Raw genomic sequence first — 17,532 nt, forward strand, 5'->3', positions numbered from 1 at the left:
TCCTAAATACCATATCTTAAAAAAACATAACTACATCAGAAAGTGGGTGGGAAAACGGCGCCGCGGAAGCTCAATTGGTAAAATCATCGCACGCGTAATGTGAAGACGTGGGTTCGTGCCCCCCTTGCGGCCAATTGTTTTTTTTTTTCATCCAGTTTCATTTCCATTAATTTATCATTTCTTTAATTCATTTAATAAGTGCAAGCAATTTCCCCTTGCACTCTCGGATTTTTGGCGTCTTATGATATGATTAATAAAAATAGAGCCCTCGGTTTGCTTTCTTCTCGTTTATTGTGTTGGGCATTAGCAATCTAGAAAATGCGTGGCTCTTCAGCTTTGAGAGGACGGCCACTGTTGCGGCTGCGTGCATGTCTCATTGAATATTCGAACAGCCAACATAGGGTTAAGGGGCGGAAGAACTTCTTGGACGTTGGTCGTGTTGTGATAATTAGGAACAATCCTGTGCCGTTGCCCATGCTGCAATAATAGTCAGACCTGTGCATAGCATACCATATTTCTTGTTTGCGACGGTTTTCTTTGTATACCTTCCTTGAAAATTCTGTTTGCGCATGTCCTTCAAACTGTTGCGTGCAGTATAGACTTCTTGTAGTAAGTTGAATTCTAATAATCACTTTCGAGAACTCTTGACTTCATTTCTCTTGTCATTTCACTGTCACTAATTGCTGACCTTTGTTTATTTGATTCTATTCACTCTGTTCCCTTTCCGACCCAAAAGCCAGCCAATGAGTAGGCAGTGAAAGTGTCATTTCAATAAAATGTCGATCCGTCGAAAATGCTTTAGCATTAACCCCTCGCAAGCTTCTTGACGACGACACTGCATGCATTTTAATCTGAACACAACGACACGTACTTTCACAAGATATGTATGAACGTTCTCAATGCCAGAGGCAACATGGCAAGTGCGCCACAGCGCGCCACAGGGAGATTCCTAAGGTGACTCCTAAGGTGTGACGTCACACCACCCTCTCTGTTCCTCACACTTTTATCACCTCCTCTCCCTCATTCGTTCCTACACCCGATTTGTGGCGTCACACACTTCCTTCTCTGCACTATTTCCAGCGCTCTCACGCTAAGAGGTAGCCGACGAACGCCACCGGGATTTCGCTCACATGAGCGTTCTAATGCTGACGCAGTAATACATAGATTTGCAACATCGTGTGCAGGCATACCATAATAAGCAAGGGCGGAGAGAAGTCAGTCGAGGCAGATGTTCGAGGTCTCATTTATTAGGACAGGGAGTACACATAACGGTTGGCCGATAAAACACTGGGTATACAGCGGGACACAGAGGGGGCCAAAACAACGGACAAAGTACACAGTCTGCCGCACGCCGAACGCGTGTGTGAGAAAGAACTGCTCTCCTCCGCCGGGGGGCGCCCAACGCCACCCGCGAAGCTGTGTCACCTAGTTTCGATTATTTAACTGCGTCATCTACTACATTTTTCTACACGTTGCCCAATTTTCTGAGTCGACGACAGAAATTGCTGGCTCTCTGCTCTCCTGCAAGCCATACGATTATCTTCAAGTTATCGCTAAGCGCAGCTTAGCTTCTTTTAAAACAAACTGCAGACAGCCACTACTCCTGTTTATACCTTAGACATAATAGCGAGTTCAGTATAGCGTGAAGCGCTTGCGTTAGCGTTAGCGTGCGACGCAACGCTAACGCAAAGAAAGGCTGCACTGCGCGCCACAAGGTAGTGTTTTAGAATAGCGGAATGGAGCAAAACGCTAACGCTAACGCAAATACACTTGGGCGCCATGTCGAGGCGTATACAGCAAACATGAGCAAACATGAGCGAACTCTCTCGTTAAGCCTACTGCGCCGCTAATCGAGAGCGAATATCGAAAACAACGCCCATTTGTCACCTGTACGCCGCTGTCGAAGCATCATCACACAAATCTAAAGCAAACACGAGCATTCGTGGGGAACGAATAAGCCGAACAGTGCAGGCCGACGATCTTAAGCGGGCAGCTCTCACTTCGAATGGCGCCGCCATGTTGCCGTACGTGAGGCTCCCCTTGCGTGCGTTACCTTTCACTGCTAAATCCCGAAAATAGCGTACGTACGTAAGAGCTCCAGCACCTTTTACGTACAGAGCATGCGCAGTGTGGTGCACGCAACGCCAACGCTATTGGCGTTTGCTGCTTTACGCTATACTAAAACTGACTAATACGTATAAGCGATAGTGGCTGCACTCGACGTTTCTGTCCCTGGACGCTTACGTGTACAGGAGCAGTGTTGTCAAGGCCCTGGGGTGCGTAGTCTGCAGTATCCAGCGTTCCTGCCGCCTAGTGCGGCTTCACAGATGGCGCCGGGGCGGAGCCAGTTCTTTCTCTCTTGCGGACACGGAGGCGGCGCGCGGCGGCACTCACTACGGCACACATGCACCCGGAGGTGCACCACTGCAGAACAGGCCAGCGACTGACTGAGGCCTCACGAATCCTGCTTTTTTTTTTCGCTTTCCAAGAAACAAGACCTTGTCCACATTGGTACAACTCTAATACTAACCTCTAATGTAGCACTTTTCCGATTGTGAGGCCTATAATACCACCAAATTTTCGCACAAATTATGAGGGACGACCACATCAAGGTACCTTCCGCGAAATGCCTCAAAGCCTTTCTATCCGTTCACCGCCGCTGGCAGGGTGCAACTCCGGGTTTGCTATGTACAGGCCGAGGGCGTCATGGTACGAGGCCCCGCCTTCTGACAGAGTGGAAACTCTGTGACGCATCTCAACATTGTGCGGGTGCAGCTGGCCGCTAGCGACGCATTTTTTTAGGCTTGGTTTGTTCTTTGTCGGTTTTAGGTTGCTCTTAACATAATTAATGTTGGCTGGTACACTGGGCGCCGTAAACTACTCTGAAACACGACACGCTATCATTACCAGCTTGGAAATAAAGAAACAGAAGGGCCAGAGCAGATAATGGGAGCACTCGTGATGACATGTGTCACTTTCCCCTGGCAACCATTGTTCAGCCGTGTTAATCAACCTGTACAATTCTGTAATTTTGTGGTGGAAGCGAAAATTGCTACACAGGGGCGAGCGTATAGTTTGTTGGAATTATCTCGCATTCCTTGGTATATGGCGCCACAGGTGACCACTCATCTGTATATAGTTCCACCATTGATAAAGAAAGGTAATTCTTTACTAATGCCCTTCAAAAGAGCAGAAAATATGGCTTGTATTCACTAGAGTAACACCAATCAATGACATTATTCGTTTGATTAACGTGGGATGCGTTTTCTCGTCACTGAGCGCCGCACCGACGACCCGAAATGGCGGATACGTAGTTCTGTAGGCTAGCACTTCAATGCGTGATGTTGGCACCATACTCAAACCCTATCTAGCACCGGGCACTAAGAATGGTGAAATGCAGCGGGACCTCGTGAACCGCCATGATGCCTCCGGCCACGAAACCACATTCCTTGCTGGCGCGCAAAATGAAATGCATGATATAATTTCCTCCTGGTAAGGTGCCTTGTAATTGGGACACTTTGTCACCAAGGGAGAGCGTCACACCGTGTTTTTAGGTGCGTAAGCTCAAGGCATGGAGGAAGATGCACTTCAGTACTCGCCAATACTAGCTGGAACGTCAACAAAACTCAGGGGTATAAATAAACTTTCCAGGGCATAAATTAACGGTGCTTAAAATGTAACAAAACATACACTTATTTGAAAAACGATTAACATGGCAACGCCAAAGGTTCACAACCGTGAATGCAGGAGCACACGCGCAACGCTGACTACGTCTCCAATCGAGCGCGTGATAGACTGCTTATATTTCTGGCGCATCATTTTTGCTGCCGCCGATATGGTCGATGACGACACTAAAGAACAAATGCGCGCACAGGAAAGAAACACGCACGGTGAGGAGGAGAGCACAATTTTCTCCTGGAAAGCCAAACATTGAACAATATTTAAAAATCCCATTTGGTCTCCCTATAACGGCAAACAGAACGACATGGCAACACGAGCTGATTTATCGTACGTATGAAAAATTGACGTCAGTAAGCCGAGATCTCGCAGACTACGGGTGAAAAGTTGTGCGAAAAACAGGAGTGAAATTGCCCATTCAAGCGATGAGCTATGCCGAATTGCTCGTGTGCTGTGATGGCGCAGCCAACATGTGGGGACATCACTTTCGGAGATATCACCTTGAGTGATTTATGGTTCAGCAAAACCACTAGAATCGTCCAACCCACCACGCTTACGTCCCCCGAAAATGATCGTGTCACCGAAAGTCATCAACAGAGAATACGACCCCAAATCGGCACAGATTTACTACTAGACAACACGTCCAACGAATTCAAAGATGCTACACAGAGCCATCGAAGCGTCTTGGTGTTAAATTTGACTTAAGAGTAGGGATGACAAAATGATTCCCCCAGGTCCTGACAAGCAGACACGATTTTCCTTTATTAGTTGAATGATTAGGCGTGAAAAACGCGGATACATCAAAGCAAAAGACAACAATAACGCTGCCCTTCTTCTGGGCCTAATCTTTCAAATCATTAAGGAAACTCGCTCTGCGTTTGGTTGCTCTACGCTTTTATTTCATTTAGTTTGTTCTCCTGGTGTAACAGCTTATCTGTTCAATACACATTTGCTGTATCAAGGTGGGGAACTGGGTGACTGGAACAAGGACAAGATACTGGAACAAGGACCGGACACTGGGACAACGACCGGACACGAACATAACTACCTATTGTGTGCCGTTGTTGTTGAGTGTCGCTCGTTGTTCTTTGTCTTCTGCGCCTTTTACAAACATGCATTTGCATATTAATTTGTAAAAATATAACGGACGTGCCCCACACACAATACTGACCTGCACGTTATCGGAATTTCATTAAAAGAGTACTTGGATTAAAAGGAAGTGTTTTGTAGCTTTGATGTTGTAGTTTATTATTATGTCAAGCTGGTTCCTGATACCGGTCTACTTTCTCAGCTTTTGCAGTTCTTCAATGTCTGATGTTTTCTTGTAAAGTATGTGAAATTTCCTGTTTATCACGAATACGCTTCTCTATCTTTTAGTGAAAAAAAAACTACAAAAAAAACACACACACACACACGAGAAAATAAAAAGAAGATAAAAAGGCTACTAGAGATACGACAACAAGGCAAGCGCTGCCTAGTTTCGGCTGTCCTGCCTTCGTATCCACCTTCCTCTCTCTTACACTGTTATCTTTAATCGCATCTCATATTGAAAGGCCCAGCAGCACACATTACTGCATTACTCTGTTGTTCTTGCGAGATATGTACTCTCCGTCGCTTTGTCGCTGTATGGTATTTTCAGCAAACCGCGCTTTTGCTTTACCGGATGAAGCTGAAAATGTTGCTCGCCGTGAGTGCTTCTTCTGTCGCCACTTGGTCACTTCAGCGGTGCCCCATGTGCGTCACACAACTGGAGCTCGTTAAGATGAAGTATGACGGGGCGTCCGTGCCCAGCCGCGTCAATCATCTTTTATGCACGGCGCTCACGAGTTCATATTTATTTCAGCCCCATAAGAGCTGCAATATCCGCCTCGGAGAGGCAAGAATGTTCTTATCGGCTTATTTCAAGCCACAAAGAAAACACGCGCTCATTTTGAGTGGGACAATGTGTAAGAAAAGGACTGGCAGTGAATTGCGTTAATGGTTGGTCATTTAAATAAATAAGAATAAGACATCCTAAAGCAGCAATCGACTGAAACATGTCTAACTCGATTGTGCTCTCTTTTTTAAAATTTAGGACCATGGTGGCACACTATTTCTCTCGACAAAGTCAACGCAAGGAAGGACGGATGACGCGACAGTTCTGAATAGGATCTCGTCCCGTGGTCAGCGGGCCCCTTTTTAACTAGCACGGACTCGACAAAGGCAGCGCATCAGCGAGTTTTAAATAAGCACTAAAACGCGACGCACCTGAAGGACCGACAACAACCGCCCGAGGAGAGAACATCCCTTCCATCACCCAGAACAGCAGGCGAGTTCTGGTTTTGGTGGAACGCACTAGCTACTGCGCGCAATCCTTTATTCGCGGTAGGGGGTGGGGGACAGGGTACGTAATACTTGCTCTGGTTTTATTAGTGAAACGAGTGGCTTGGCCTCTGTTTTTGAGCGTATCGAGACAGCAAAGTTTAGCGAGGCATGTTTCACTAAAGACGCCTGTCTCGCCGAATGAGTCAAGTGTTATTCGCAAAGGTAAACCTCGTTAGCACGTACGGTTGGACTACCGAGAAATACTTCTACTATTAATTTAATAAAGGAAGCCATGTCTTCATTTGGTAGTGCACAAATAGAGCGTACTTATCAGATGGTCATTTTGAGGCAAGAGGTTCCTCTCCTCGTCTGTCTTTTCGTAGTTGTCCAGCTTGCATACTGAAAGCTAGCGTCTACGGAAAGACCGGATAGTACTGACGACGTATGTTTCTAACGGAACTAACACTTACGAGTATTGTCAGCAACACTACTTTAAAATACTAACATAAAGAACCTTTTACCGCAAAAGCTGCGTTGAGACTTAGTCGACCAGATTATTTGGCGAAAACGCGCCGGAATTTTCGCGCACCTACCCTATCAGCGATATCAGTAGTTCAGTCCCCTTGTATTTGCAGTGAGGTTGGACTTTATCTTTGCGCGTGCAATTCGTACACAATTTGCGCACGGTCTTTAGCTCCTAATGTATTGGCCCCTTGGCGCGCCTTGCAACGCGCAATCTTCGACTCTAACTGCTTTTATATAAGATGACGCTGCATTTTCGTGTCGACCATGCGCGGTTCATGTGCTCACAGCAGAAGCAGGTTGAACTAAGTCAGTAGGGCGCGTGCTAGCAGTGAAATACATCAGGCTGCTGCAACCCCCAAAAGTGAGAGCAATTCCGGGGCACTAACACAGCCAGGGCAAGCTCTTGTTCGGGAAAGCACAAATAACGACTCATCGTCTCCTACCCCAAAGCCAATCTAAGAACATTTAAAGGGGCACTGAATCACTTTTTGAAGATGCTAAGTTGCGCTACGGATTCGTAGACAATGCTGCCGTAAACATGCGAAGCCATTCTGGTGTAGCAGGCAATCTTTCGCTCTCTCCAGCGGCTTTGCAAGCCCCGCTCTTCTTTCGCCTTATGCGACGTCAGCGATGACGCGAAAGCAAGAGATCGACTCGCAAGTGACTGCCAGCTATTGAGTGAACTATAGCTAATCTCACATGCTCAAGGTTTTTTGGGTGAACTATAGCTAATCTCACCTGCTCTAGGATTCTATTAGCTAACGGTAAAGCGGTCCTACTTGACCCAAGCAGCGCTAACAAAGACAAGAGCGAATAAATTAAGGTAGATTACCGCATGAGCGCTCACGAATGTTGGCACACAAGTTGTGGCTGGTAATGCATCCAGACCACCCTCTCACCGCCCTCTAGCACATTTGTAGAGTCTCGATGGCTTCACCGAAAGCAAACCACGGAAAGAGAGAAAGTGAAAGAACAGAGCATTCTTATCGGCGCCACCATAGCTGAGAGGTGAGAGCGAAAGTGAACGTTGCATTCTTTACATCTCCGTTCTGATTAGGTTCTTCGCAAAACTTTCTTCGGCTATATATTCAATTAAAGGTACCCGGCATATTTAAGTAGGTTACTCCGGCATCACACACAAAAAAAAATGTTCCAGGGCCCCTTTAGGAAAAGTTCCCTTGCCAAAAAAATAACGGAATGTTTTTATAACTCCTATGTTGTTTCACTCTGCACACATAAATGCACAAAAAAATGAAAGGAGAGGATCTTGAAAATTGGGTGCATATTTTTTTTCGCTTCCCTCCCCCCAACCTCTTGCATCATTCCTGGTATCAAGGCCTTTTTAAACAACTAATTTTGTAATTTGGTGGCGAGACAAACAATACACATCTCAGCGCTTTCTATCGAGAACGCCTTCTCAAACACGAGCTCTGTTGATAATTGTGCATCCTGTCACGCCATCCTGTGCGCGGAAGAATATTGGCCAATGGTGTCTTCGTGACTGATCACTTGCGTCTCGCGCCTTTGCTGCCAAAGCCAGTGTTGCCGACCCAAGGGTAAACATCGGGACAGGGCTGGCACGTCTTCATGTAGCGGAGGCCGCCCTGGTAAGGCACGTTGCAGACGGTCGGCCTGTGGCATGGCTCCGGTCGGTCACCCCTGGGCGTGCACTGCCATGGCTCGAAGCTGTTGATCCTGCGAAGCAAACGCCCGGCGATACACTGGGCTTAATCTGGAGACACGAGTAAATTGGCAACGCACTAAAACTAGTAGAAAGCTACAGCTGAAAAAAGCAAAGTGTTTCTGCCGTTGAACGCTTCCATAAAATTTAAAGGTGAATAAGTTCTGCGGTGATGCATGAAAGCTGTAATTTTTACATGCAATATTGCAATTACCTCATCTACCTAACAACACGAACGTAACACGAAGCACCGAGGAAATTTTCTGGTAAATTACTATTCGCCAACTCCCACCACCTTTTGGTTTTTCGAAATGTCACCCAGCTAGTACAGCTAGAATAGTTGACCAGCAACAGATAGGCAAAAAACACGTCAGCCTTTAATAATGGCTGCACCTTTACGAGCGCGCTTGCAACCACGAACTTCGTCGTTCTCGCCTCAAGGGGCCAGTGTCGCCACGTGCCACCTTATATCGCGTCATTGCTCCCCTCTCAAAAGCGACCAGCCCGGTCGCTTCAAGAGCAGCGGGCGAGCACTATGGGCAAGATTTCCAACATGAAAAGAAAGAAAAAAAAAACATAGCGGAATGTACACAATGCTGAAGCGGTTTGTTAGGGTTTCTTATCCCTCGCGTGCGTAGTACGGCTTCATCCGTACTACGTGGACGACTTCAGCAGGGGGACGGCATCGGTTCGAGCTAGGGTCAGAGCTTTGAGGCACCACCTCATAGTTCACATCACTGAGGTGGCGTACAACTTCGTAGGGGCCGAAATAGCGGCGCAACAATTTCCCCGAGAGCCCACGGTGTCGGATAGGTGTCCACACCCACACGCGGTCGCCTGGTGAGTACTGGACGTTCCGTCGGGTCCGGTTGTAACGGCAGGCGTCGGTATTCTGCTGGGTGCGGATACGATTCCGAGCAAGCTGGCGAGCTTCCTCTGCTTTCTCGACGAACTCTTCAGTGGTGTCATTTCTTGTGGTTGCGTGGTCTAGCGGTAGCATGGCGTCTAAGGGGGTTGTAACGCGACGTCCGTAAACGATCTCGAATGGTGTAAACTCGGTGGTCTCCTGCACAGCGGTATTGTAAGCAAACGTCACGTATGGGAAAATTTCATCCCATGTCTTGTGTTCCACATCAATGTACATGGATAGCATGTCGGCCAATGTTTTGTTCAGGCGCTCTGTTAAGCCGTTAGTCTGGGGATGATAGGCTATGGTCCTTCGGTGGTCGGTGTGCGTCAGCGTGACGACTTATTGCAACAACTCCGCTGTAAAGGCTGCACTGCGGTCAGTAATGAGCACAGCGGGTGCACCGTGACGAAGCACGATGTTGTGGACGAAGAAGCTGGCGACTTCAGCAGCAGTTCCCCGCGGCAGAGCTTTTGTCTCCGCATAGCCAGTTAAATAATCAGTTGCCACGATCATCCACTTGTTTTGCAAGGAAGACTTGGGGAACGGACCAAGAAGGTCCATTCCCACATGCTGGAACGGCGCCGGAGGCGGATCCAAAGGCTTGAAGGAGGCCGGCAGGCTTGACGAGTGGGACTTTACGCCACTGACTGTCACGGCACGTTCGCACATAGCGCTGAACCGACGAATAGGTGTGGCCATTAGTATTTCTGTCGTATGCGCGCTAATGTCCTCACGAAGCCTAAGTGGTCGGCGCAGGGATCGTCGTGACACGCTTGTGAAACTTCGTCGCGCAGCGCCGTCGGAACGACGAGAAGGAACGTTTCTTGGCTGTTCTCGAATTTTTTCTTGTACAGGACATCGTTCCGCAGGCAGTACGATGTCAATCCTCGTGAAAGTGGGCGTGGGACAACAACGTCAGCTCCCTCGTGATATCGGATGACTGGAAGCAGTTCAGAGTCTGCACGTTGATAGTCAGCGATGCGCACCATGTCGACGACACCAAGAAACGGCAAATCAAGCTCCAAGTCGGAGGATGCCAAGGGAATAGGAGAACGTGACAAGCAGTCAGCGTCGCTATGCTTATGGCCCGATCTGTAGACAACAGTTATGTCGTATTCCTGGAGGCGAAGGCTCCAACGAGCGAGGCGACCCGACGGGTCTCGTAGATTGGCAAGCCAGCAAAGCGAATGGTGGTCACTGATCGCTCAAAATGGCCGGCCGTATAAGTAAGGTCGGAACTTGCTGATTGCCCACACGACTGCTAAACATTCTTTTTCGGTGGTTGAATAATTAGCTTCTGCTTTTGTAAGACTACGGCTCGCGTACGCAATTGCACGTTCTGCGCCGTCTTGCCATACAATCAGAATGGCCCCGAGTCCTACGTTGCTTGCGTCTGTGTGAATTTCAGTTGCCGCGGTGTCATCAAAATGCGCCAGCACTGGAGCGGATTGAAGGCGTTTGCGCAATTCAGTGAAGGCCTGCTCTTGGTCTTCCGTCCACGCAAAGGGCACATCTTGTCGCGTCAGTCTCGTGTGAGGTTCAGCAATCCTTGATAAGCCTTCAACGAAACTACGGCAGTAAGCGCAGAGGCCCAGCCTTATCTCAAGGAAAACAGCCAGAGAAGTCTGTCACTAGGCCCAGCAGCTGATCCTTCTGTACATCTGCTAAGTCAGCATTAATGTGGACGCAGGTACTCAGGCTGGCGTGAGTTGTTGCATCCGGTGAAGTCACTTGTAACGTGCCGACGTCAGAGAAGTCAGAAATATCGTTCAGAAAGGCTACAGCTGTACCTTGAGGGACGTGCTGATACTCATGGCTGAAGGCTGTCAACAAAACTTGCGAGCACTTATTCTGTATTCGAACAAGGCCCCGGGCGATGCAGATGTGTTATTCGAGCAACAGCAGGATATTTACCTCTGCAATACCCTCATAGTCGTCTAATGTGTCGCTGGTTACGAGGGTCAATACGCTGCTCCTTGGCGGCACCGTGATGTTCTTGTCGACAATCCTCAAGGCGTTGACACACGTGTCGTCAGTGCTGCTCCCTGCTAAGGCCTGCGCCGTTGAAAACGTTACCAGCGACTTTTGTAAATTAATCACGGCTCCATTATCCTGCAGAAAGTCCATTCCCAGAATTAGGTTCCTCGAACAGCTTGGGAGGATAACGAAATCTCCGAGGTACGTAAACCCACGAATGCTCACTCGCGCTGGGCATCTTCCTACCGGGGTTAGCAGATGGCCTCCTGCAGTGCGAATCTGCGACCCAGTCCATTCGGTAGAAACTTTCTTCAGCTTGCAGGCAAGGTCCATGCTCATAACTGAGGTGTCCGCTCCAGTGTGTGTCGATTAACGCCGTCATTTCTTCGTCGTCTACGGTGACGGGAATGTTCGACGTTATTACCTCTCGTACGGTGTTTGACTGCGTCCGTACGTCTCCGTCGTTCTGTTTTCGTCGTTGTCGTCGTAGTGGAGGATCTTGCGCACAGTCGACGTCAGCGGCCTCACCTCCGGAGGTCGCTGAACTCAGTTTTCCCGACCCACCGGGCTAGGCGAGCGGCGTCTGAGAGCGCCGCGAGAGAAGGCTTGGCTTGGTGATGGTGACCTGTAACGAGCAGGAGACGACGAACGGGGCTCGTGCCATCGTTGATCACCATTGCGACGATTCGCGACGAAACTCTCTATTTCCGGCGGCCGCTCGCCAGGTCGTGGACGAGGTGTATTCGGCGAGAATCCTCGGAGCCCCACATGACGATAAGGACACATCCTGCAGATGTGCCCGGCTTCGCCACAATGATAACAAAGGGGCCTGTAGTCTGCGGTGCGCCAGACGTCGCTCTTCCTAGTTCTTGCTTCGGCTATGTGCGGTGGGCTGCGAGGCCTGAAGCTTACGTCCATTTGCTGAGTGGGGTGTACCATGCTATACGCACTTGAGGGTGGTGGACGGAGTACTGCTTCAGCGTAACTCATTTCAGGACGCGGTCCCTGCGGTGGTGCCTCGTACTGTTCAGGAACATGGACGGCCTGTCGGACCTCGGCGCGCACCATTTCCGCAATGGAAAGTTGTCCCACAGAGGCAGCGGTCGTCTGCATCTTCTGCAGTTCTTCCTTGATGACAGCCCTGATGAGTTCTCGCGAGGCGCCGATGTCGTTGCCGAGGGTAACGGCAGAGAGCTCCCTTGAAATCACGGCGTCGCGGTTGTATTGCCTGGCCCGCTGTTGAAGAGCCTTTTCCATGGTAGTGGCTTCGTCGTGAAACTCTGCAAGTGCGTCGGTGGAATTCGAATGAGGCCAGCAAAGATTTCCTCTTTGACGCCGCGCACTAGGTGGCGCACCTTCTTTGCTTCAGTCATAGAGGGGTCTGCACGTCTGAAGAGCCGATTCCTGTCTTCTACGTACGCCGTCACTCGCTCATTCGGGCCTTGAATTCTTGACTCCATTGCTAATTCCGCCCTCTCCTTCCTGTCCGCACTGGCGAAGGCATTGAGGAACTGCCGACGAGATTCTTCCGATAACGTCAGTGTCGCCTCGTGGTTCTCAAACCATATTTTCGCAGAATCTTCAAGAGCGAAGTACACGTAGCGTAGCTTACGCTCGTGGGTCCAGTCGTTGAGGTTGCCGACCCGCTCAAAATGGTCAAGCCAGTCGTCGGCGTCCTTTGAAGCACTCCCGTGGAACGGATTCGGCGTCCGGGTCTAATTGACGACCACGTGCGATGCTGCAGTAGTGGCAGGAGGTGGTTGGTTCGTCATTCTACTTCGTTAGGGTAGCAGACCGTGCTGTGGCTGGAGTCCCTGGAGACGTCGGCTGGTACGTACGTGCACAGGAGTAAGCTCGGCCGAACTACTCGCCGGGCTTAAGTCTGGGGTACGCGCCGGAGACCTTAACATCGACCGTACCCAACACATCCACCAAAAATGTCACCCAGCTAGTACAGCTAGAATAGTTGACCAGCAACAGATAGGCAAAAACACGTCAGCCTTTAATAACGGCTGGACCTCGGAGAGCGCGCGTGCAACCACGAACTTCGCCGTTCCCGCCTCAAGGGGCCAGTGTCGTCACGTGCCAACTTATTTCGCGTCAATATAAATATTAACTTATTCAGTGTTTCGGTGCTTTTAGTTATTTATTATTGTACCCTCGTCTACGCCCGCCTAGCCTCTAGCTAATTAAGTCATGAGCTGTACCGATTGCTCAGGAAAGATGATAGAGTCAGTAATTCACGACTAACTTTCCTGAAACTGCAAAACTTTCTTTCTGAGGAACCTATTCGAGCATCGTTTGTATTTTCTTGCTGCTTTCGTGCCAATGGCAGTTCGGAACGATAGCTTTCATTAGCCAGTTTTGGCCGACTTTGGCCGAATGTCGGGCAATCTCCCACAATAAACCTCACGATGACTGTTGATGCACTAGCATTGAATTAATATAGCGACACAGCGTATTGCCAAAACGAGTTATGACGCAGCGGGGCACCTAAGAACACTCGACGACATCAAATACTGCCGCCGCAAAGCCTCCGAAATGGGACGGTGTCGTCATGCAGCAACCTCTTTGTACGCCACCTGGTGGCCAACAAGTCCGCGCGTGGCCTCCGAGACGAACAGCGAGCCGCGCTTTCCGCACACTCGGTGACCCAAGTTGGACAGAGCGGCACATACCCCCACTGGCCCAGCCAGTGAGCCAGGTAGGCGGGAACACATGCTACGGCCAGACTGAGAAAGATGGCCCTCCGCCCGGGCTCGAGCCAGGTGGAACATGCGGCCACCGGGCTCGCGGTGACTTACGTTCGGGCGACGGCCCAAATAAACATGTGGGAAGCTGATCGTCTCCCGCCTTTCCACAAGTGGTGACTCCCACGTCGGCAACGCGCCACGTCCTCGTGCCTCCCGATACTCGCACCACACATTCACTGGCCAATTATCGTCGGTGGAAACCTGATCAAGCCTCTAGGCCTGCCCCCTCCTGCAGAACGTGGCACCGAGCCGAACAACGACGCGATGCCGAATCCCGCTTTGCAAGCATCTCCTCAACGACTCGACCAAGGTGAGTGTGACCGGGCCTTACGCCTACCTGCACACATCCTACGCTTGTTCGGGGTCAAGGCGTTGTATGTCGACATGCCGGAGTTCTGGTTTATCCAGCTGGAGATGCATTTGCAGGTGAACAATGTGACTGTCTCACTGCTGCGATACCACCAGCGCAGCGGAAGATGCTTCAAGAAGTTCGCTCCGAACGCCAGCGGTCATCCGTCGGTCTCGATTTTTACGAGAACTTGCGGGCAGCCGTAAACGTTCATTACGGGATTCCCCTACCTACACCACGCCAAGAACCTGTCGTCACGAGTCCCACTTAACCGCCGCATTGGCCTGTGCGGCCGCTGCCGACTGGCTTACACAACACGGAAGCTGCATCCTCGTCCACTCCAACCTCAACGCCCTCTTCCCCGTTTCGGACGCTTCGCCACTTCGACGCGCCTCGCTCAAAGCCCTCCGACACCACCACGAACTTCGAAGGTGTTTTGCTGCAGCGCCAAGTGGGCCTTTCGCCGCATGATGCAAAGCTGCAGTCCTAGGTTACGTACGGGCTGTATCATCTACCGCCTCAGCACCGACGACGCTCAACCCCCACGCTACACCATAGCGTCTTCCAGCTAGCTACTGCAGCTGCCGAGGCAATCTCCGTTACTTTCCTACGCTGCCCGTCCTCTCCTTGGGCCGACTTGCCGTCAAGCCCCTCTGGCGACTGCACTGACAAATCCGACATTGGCAGCTAGCAACAGTACTCAAGCGACACAGATAAAGCTGTTGGACTGACACCACCATCCCAAGCCACGATTCCCGATGGTCTCTCGCATCTTCCACTCCTCCTGTCTTTCGTGTCGTACGGGCACCTGAGCCCATTCACCTCTGACTGCTCCGACTTGCACTGGCTTTCGTCCCTCTGTGCCAGTGCCACAATCGAGTGCCGCTCGACGACGACTAACTTGGCCCTTACTCATTTGTCGTTTCTAGCGCCACTTGCGTCCAAGTCCATTAACCGTATTACGACCGAATTCCTGCCAATGTGCTTCGTACCCTCTTGCCGGCAGGGGCTCCGGAACCGGGGGAGCAGTGGGGGCAGTGGCTCCCACAGGTTCTAAGCCAGTGGGGGCATGCCCCCACCGCCGAGCCGATGAAAAGCAAGAACATAACAAAGATCGGTGTAAGCCTTTTCCTAAAAAGCGCTTTGTCTAAATCGGACTGCAGCCTTCATTTATCTGCACTGCACTTCGTCAGTGGTCATTGATACACAGGGTTTCCCATCTATCACGCAGCACGATTTATCACGCAGCACGCCTCGAGTGTAATTAAAAGAGGAAAGGCGTCACATGAAACAAACCAAGTGCGTATCGTTTCTAGTGCAGTGGAGTAGCTGCCAGTAATTTTTTTCGTTACTGAGATTGAATTACCTAATTGTAATTAATTATCTTATGTCAGCATTGTGTCACATTTTGGTGGAGGTGCTGGGTACATCTCATGCGAGACGGAGCTCCGAAGCGGACGTAGCCTGGCCGTTGCGACCATGCCGACTGACGAAGCGGCTACAACAACGGCGACCACAACGGTGCCCGCCATGCCAACCGCCATCTTGGCTCAGCCCCGTGACCCTGGCACGTTTACGGGTACCGACAACCTGGACGTCGAAGATTGGCTCCGGCTGTATGAGCGTGTCAGCGGAAGTAACAAGTGGGATTAGACCGTTATGTTAGCCAATCTGATCTACTACTTGAAAGGCACGGCAAGGGTCTGGTTTCAGACACACGAAGAGGAGCTAACGAGTTGGGAGCAATGCAAGAAAAAGCTGTGCGACCTTTTCAGGAGGACAGTTGGTCGACAACGAGCCGCGAAGAGGGAACTCGGAACTCGCTCCCAGACGTCAGACGTATATTCAGGACGTTCTTGCCCTTTGGCGAAAGGTGGACGAGCGAATGCCAGAAGATGAAAAGGTGAACCATGTGCTGAAGGGCATAGCTGACGATGCCTATAACCTGCTCGTGTACAAGAACTGCACCAGCATCGACGACATCCTAAGTGACTGCAGACGGTTCGAAGAAGCTATATATATATATATATATATATATATATATAGAGAGAGAGAGAGAGAGAGAGAGAGAGGGCGACAGAGAGGTGAACTACACGATGCGACATGAGCCGCCAGACGTCGCCCCCACACATCAGATATACTTCCGGAGCCCCTGCTTGCGGGACACGCGCGATATCGCACACAGATGTCGGCGACTCACGGTAGCACTCAAAAAGCTGACTAGAAGACTTTTCAAGAGCGTGCCCATGCCTCGAACACGAAGGCTTGCGTGCCCGCGCAAAAGCCTGCGCCAGGGCGTATCCGTTGCTGACGACATTCCTACCTCGCTCTGTGCGCACAGCGTACCTGTCCTGGTCCAGGGGCACTAACATTCGCCCCACTCTTCACGCAAAGATGCCTTGTGCCAACTTGTCCGCTGTACTATTCCCGGTTAAAAATTAAATTATGGGGTTTTACGTGCCAAAACCAGTTCTGATTATGAGGCACGCCGTAGTGGGGGACTCCGGAAATTTGGACCACCTGGGGTTCTTTAACGTGCACCTAAATCTAAGTACACGGGTGTTTTCGCATTTCGCCCCCATCGAAATGCGGCCGCCGTGGCCGGGATTCGATCCCGCGACCTCGTGCTCAGCAGCCCAACACCATAGCCACTGAGCAACCACGGCGGGTATACTATTCCCGGTCTCGATCTACCAAGAATCTTCACAAAGGAAATTCGCTTCCAACGGACTCGACTCGGACTGCCTGAACACGACACACAAGCTTTACACTTCGTGTAAATTCTAACCTTTTGCTATCACCTTCGTTGTTTTGCCCTGTTGACGAAACTGTGATTTTCACGGTAGAGTTGTTTAAGATTTTTGTTTCCCCGCGTAGCGTTTGCAAAATGAATGATTGAAATCAACTGTATTCAAGGTCCTGCAGGCCACGAGAGCTTTGGGCTCTCATGGAGTGGGCGTCTCCCACGACGGAACCGGGCGGTTGAGTTTCCTAAACTCACCTAGCGTTGACGTCACTGCGCACAGCTGCGCCTCGCTTCACCTTGCGATAGCCAATCGATAGCCAATCAATAGCTAATTGATAATCGATTAGTAATGAATAAATTTCGGAAAATGCTGGTGATGACTTGATAGTGCTTAGCGTAGCCCAAATACCTGGCGAATACCTTGCGATGGCCAATCGATAGCCCATGAATAGGTAATCGATAATCGATCAATAATCAATAAACTCCGCAAAATTCTGGAGATGACTCGGTAGTGCTTAGCCTAGCCCAAATACGTAGCAAATACCTTGTGGTATCAACAATAGCTAATCAATAATCTATCAATAATAAATAAAAACCGGAAAATATAAT

General features: G+C 50.1%; 1 protein-coding gene across 1 annotated transcript in view; it reads right to left on the bottom strand.

Annotated features, from left to right (window-relative positions):
* Positions 1–1,231: 1,231 nt before the first annotated feature.
* The window catches only part of LOC119458715 (uncharacterized), a 311,049-nt gene continuing 294,748 nt past the window's right edge, over positions 1,232–17,532 (bottom strand). Inside the window, exon 8 of the mRNA XM_037720571.2 lies at positions 1,232–8,202. Within this exon, the coding sequence (XP_037576499.1) occupies positions 8,013–8,202 (190 nt within the window). The 3' untranslated portion in view covers positions 1,232–8,012. The remainder of the gene's footprint in view (positions 8,203–17,532) is intronic.

The sequence above is a fragment of the Dermacentor silvarum genome, chromosome 7 (assembly GCF_013339745.2).
Source record: "Dermacentor silvarum isolate Dsil-2018 chromosome 7, BIME_Dsil_1.4, whole genome shotgun sequence".
Classification (NCBI taxonomy): domain Eukaryota; kingdom Metazoa; phylum Arthropoda; class Arachnida; order Ixodida; family Ixodidae; genus Dermacentor; species Dermacentor silvarum.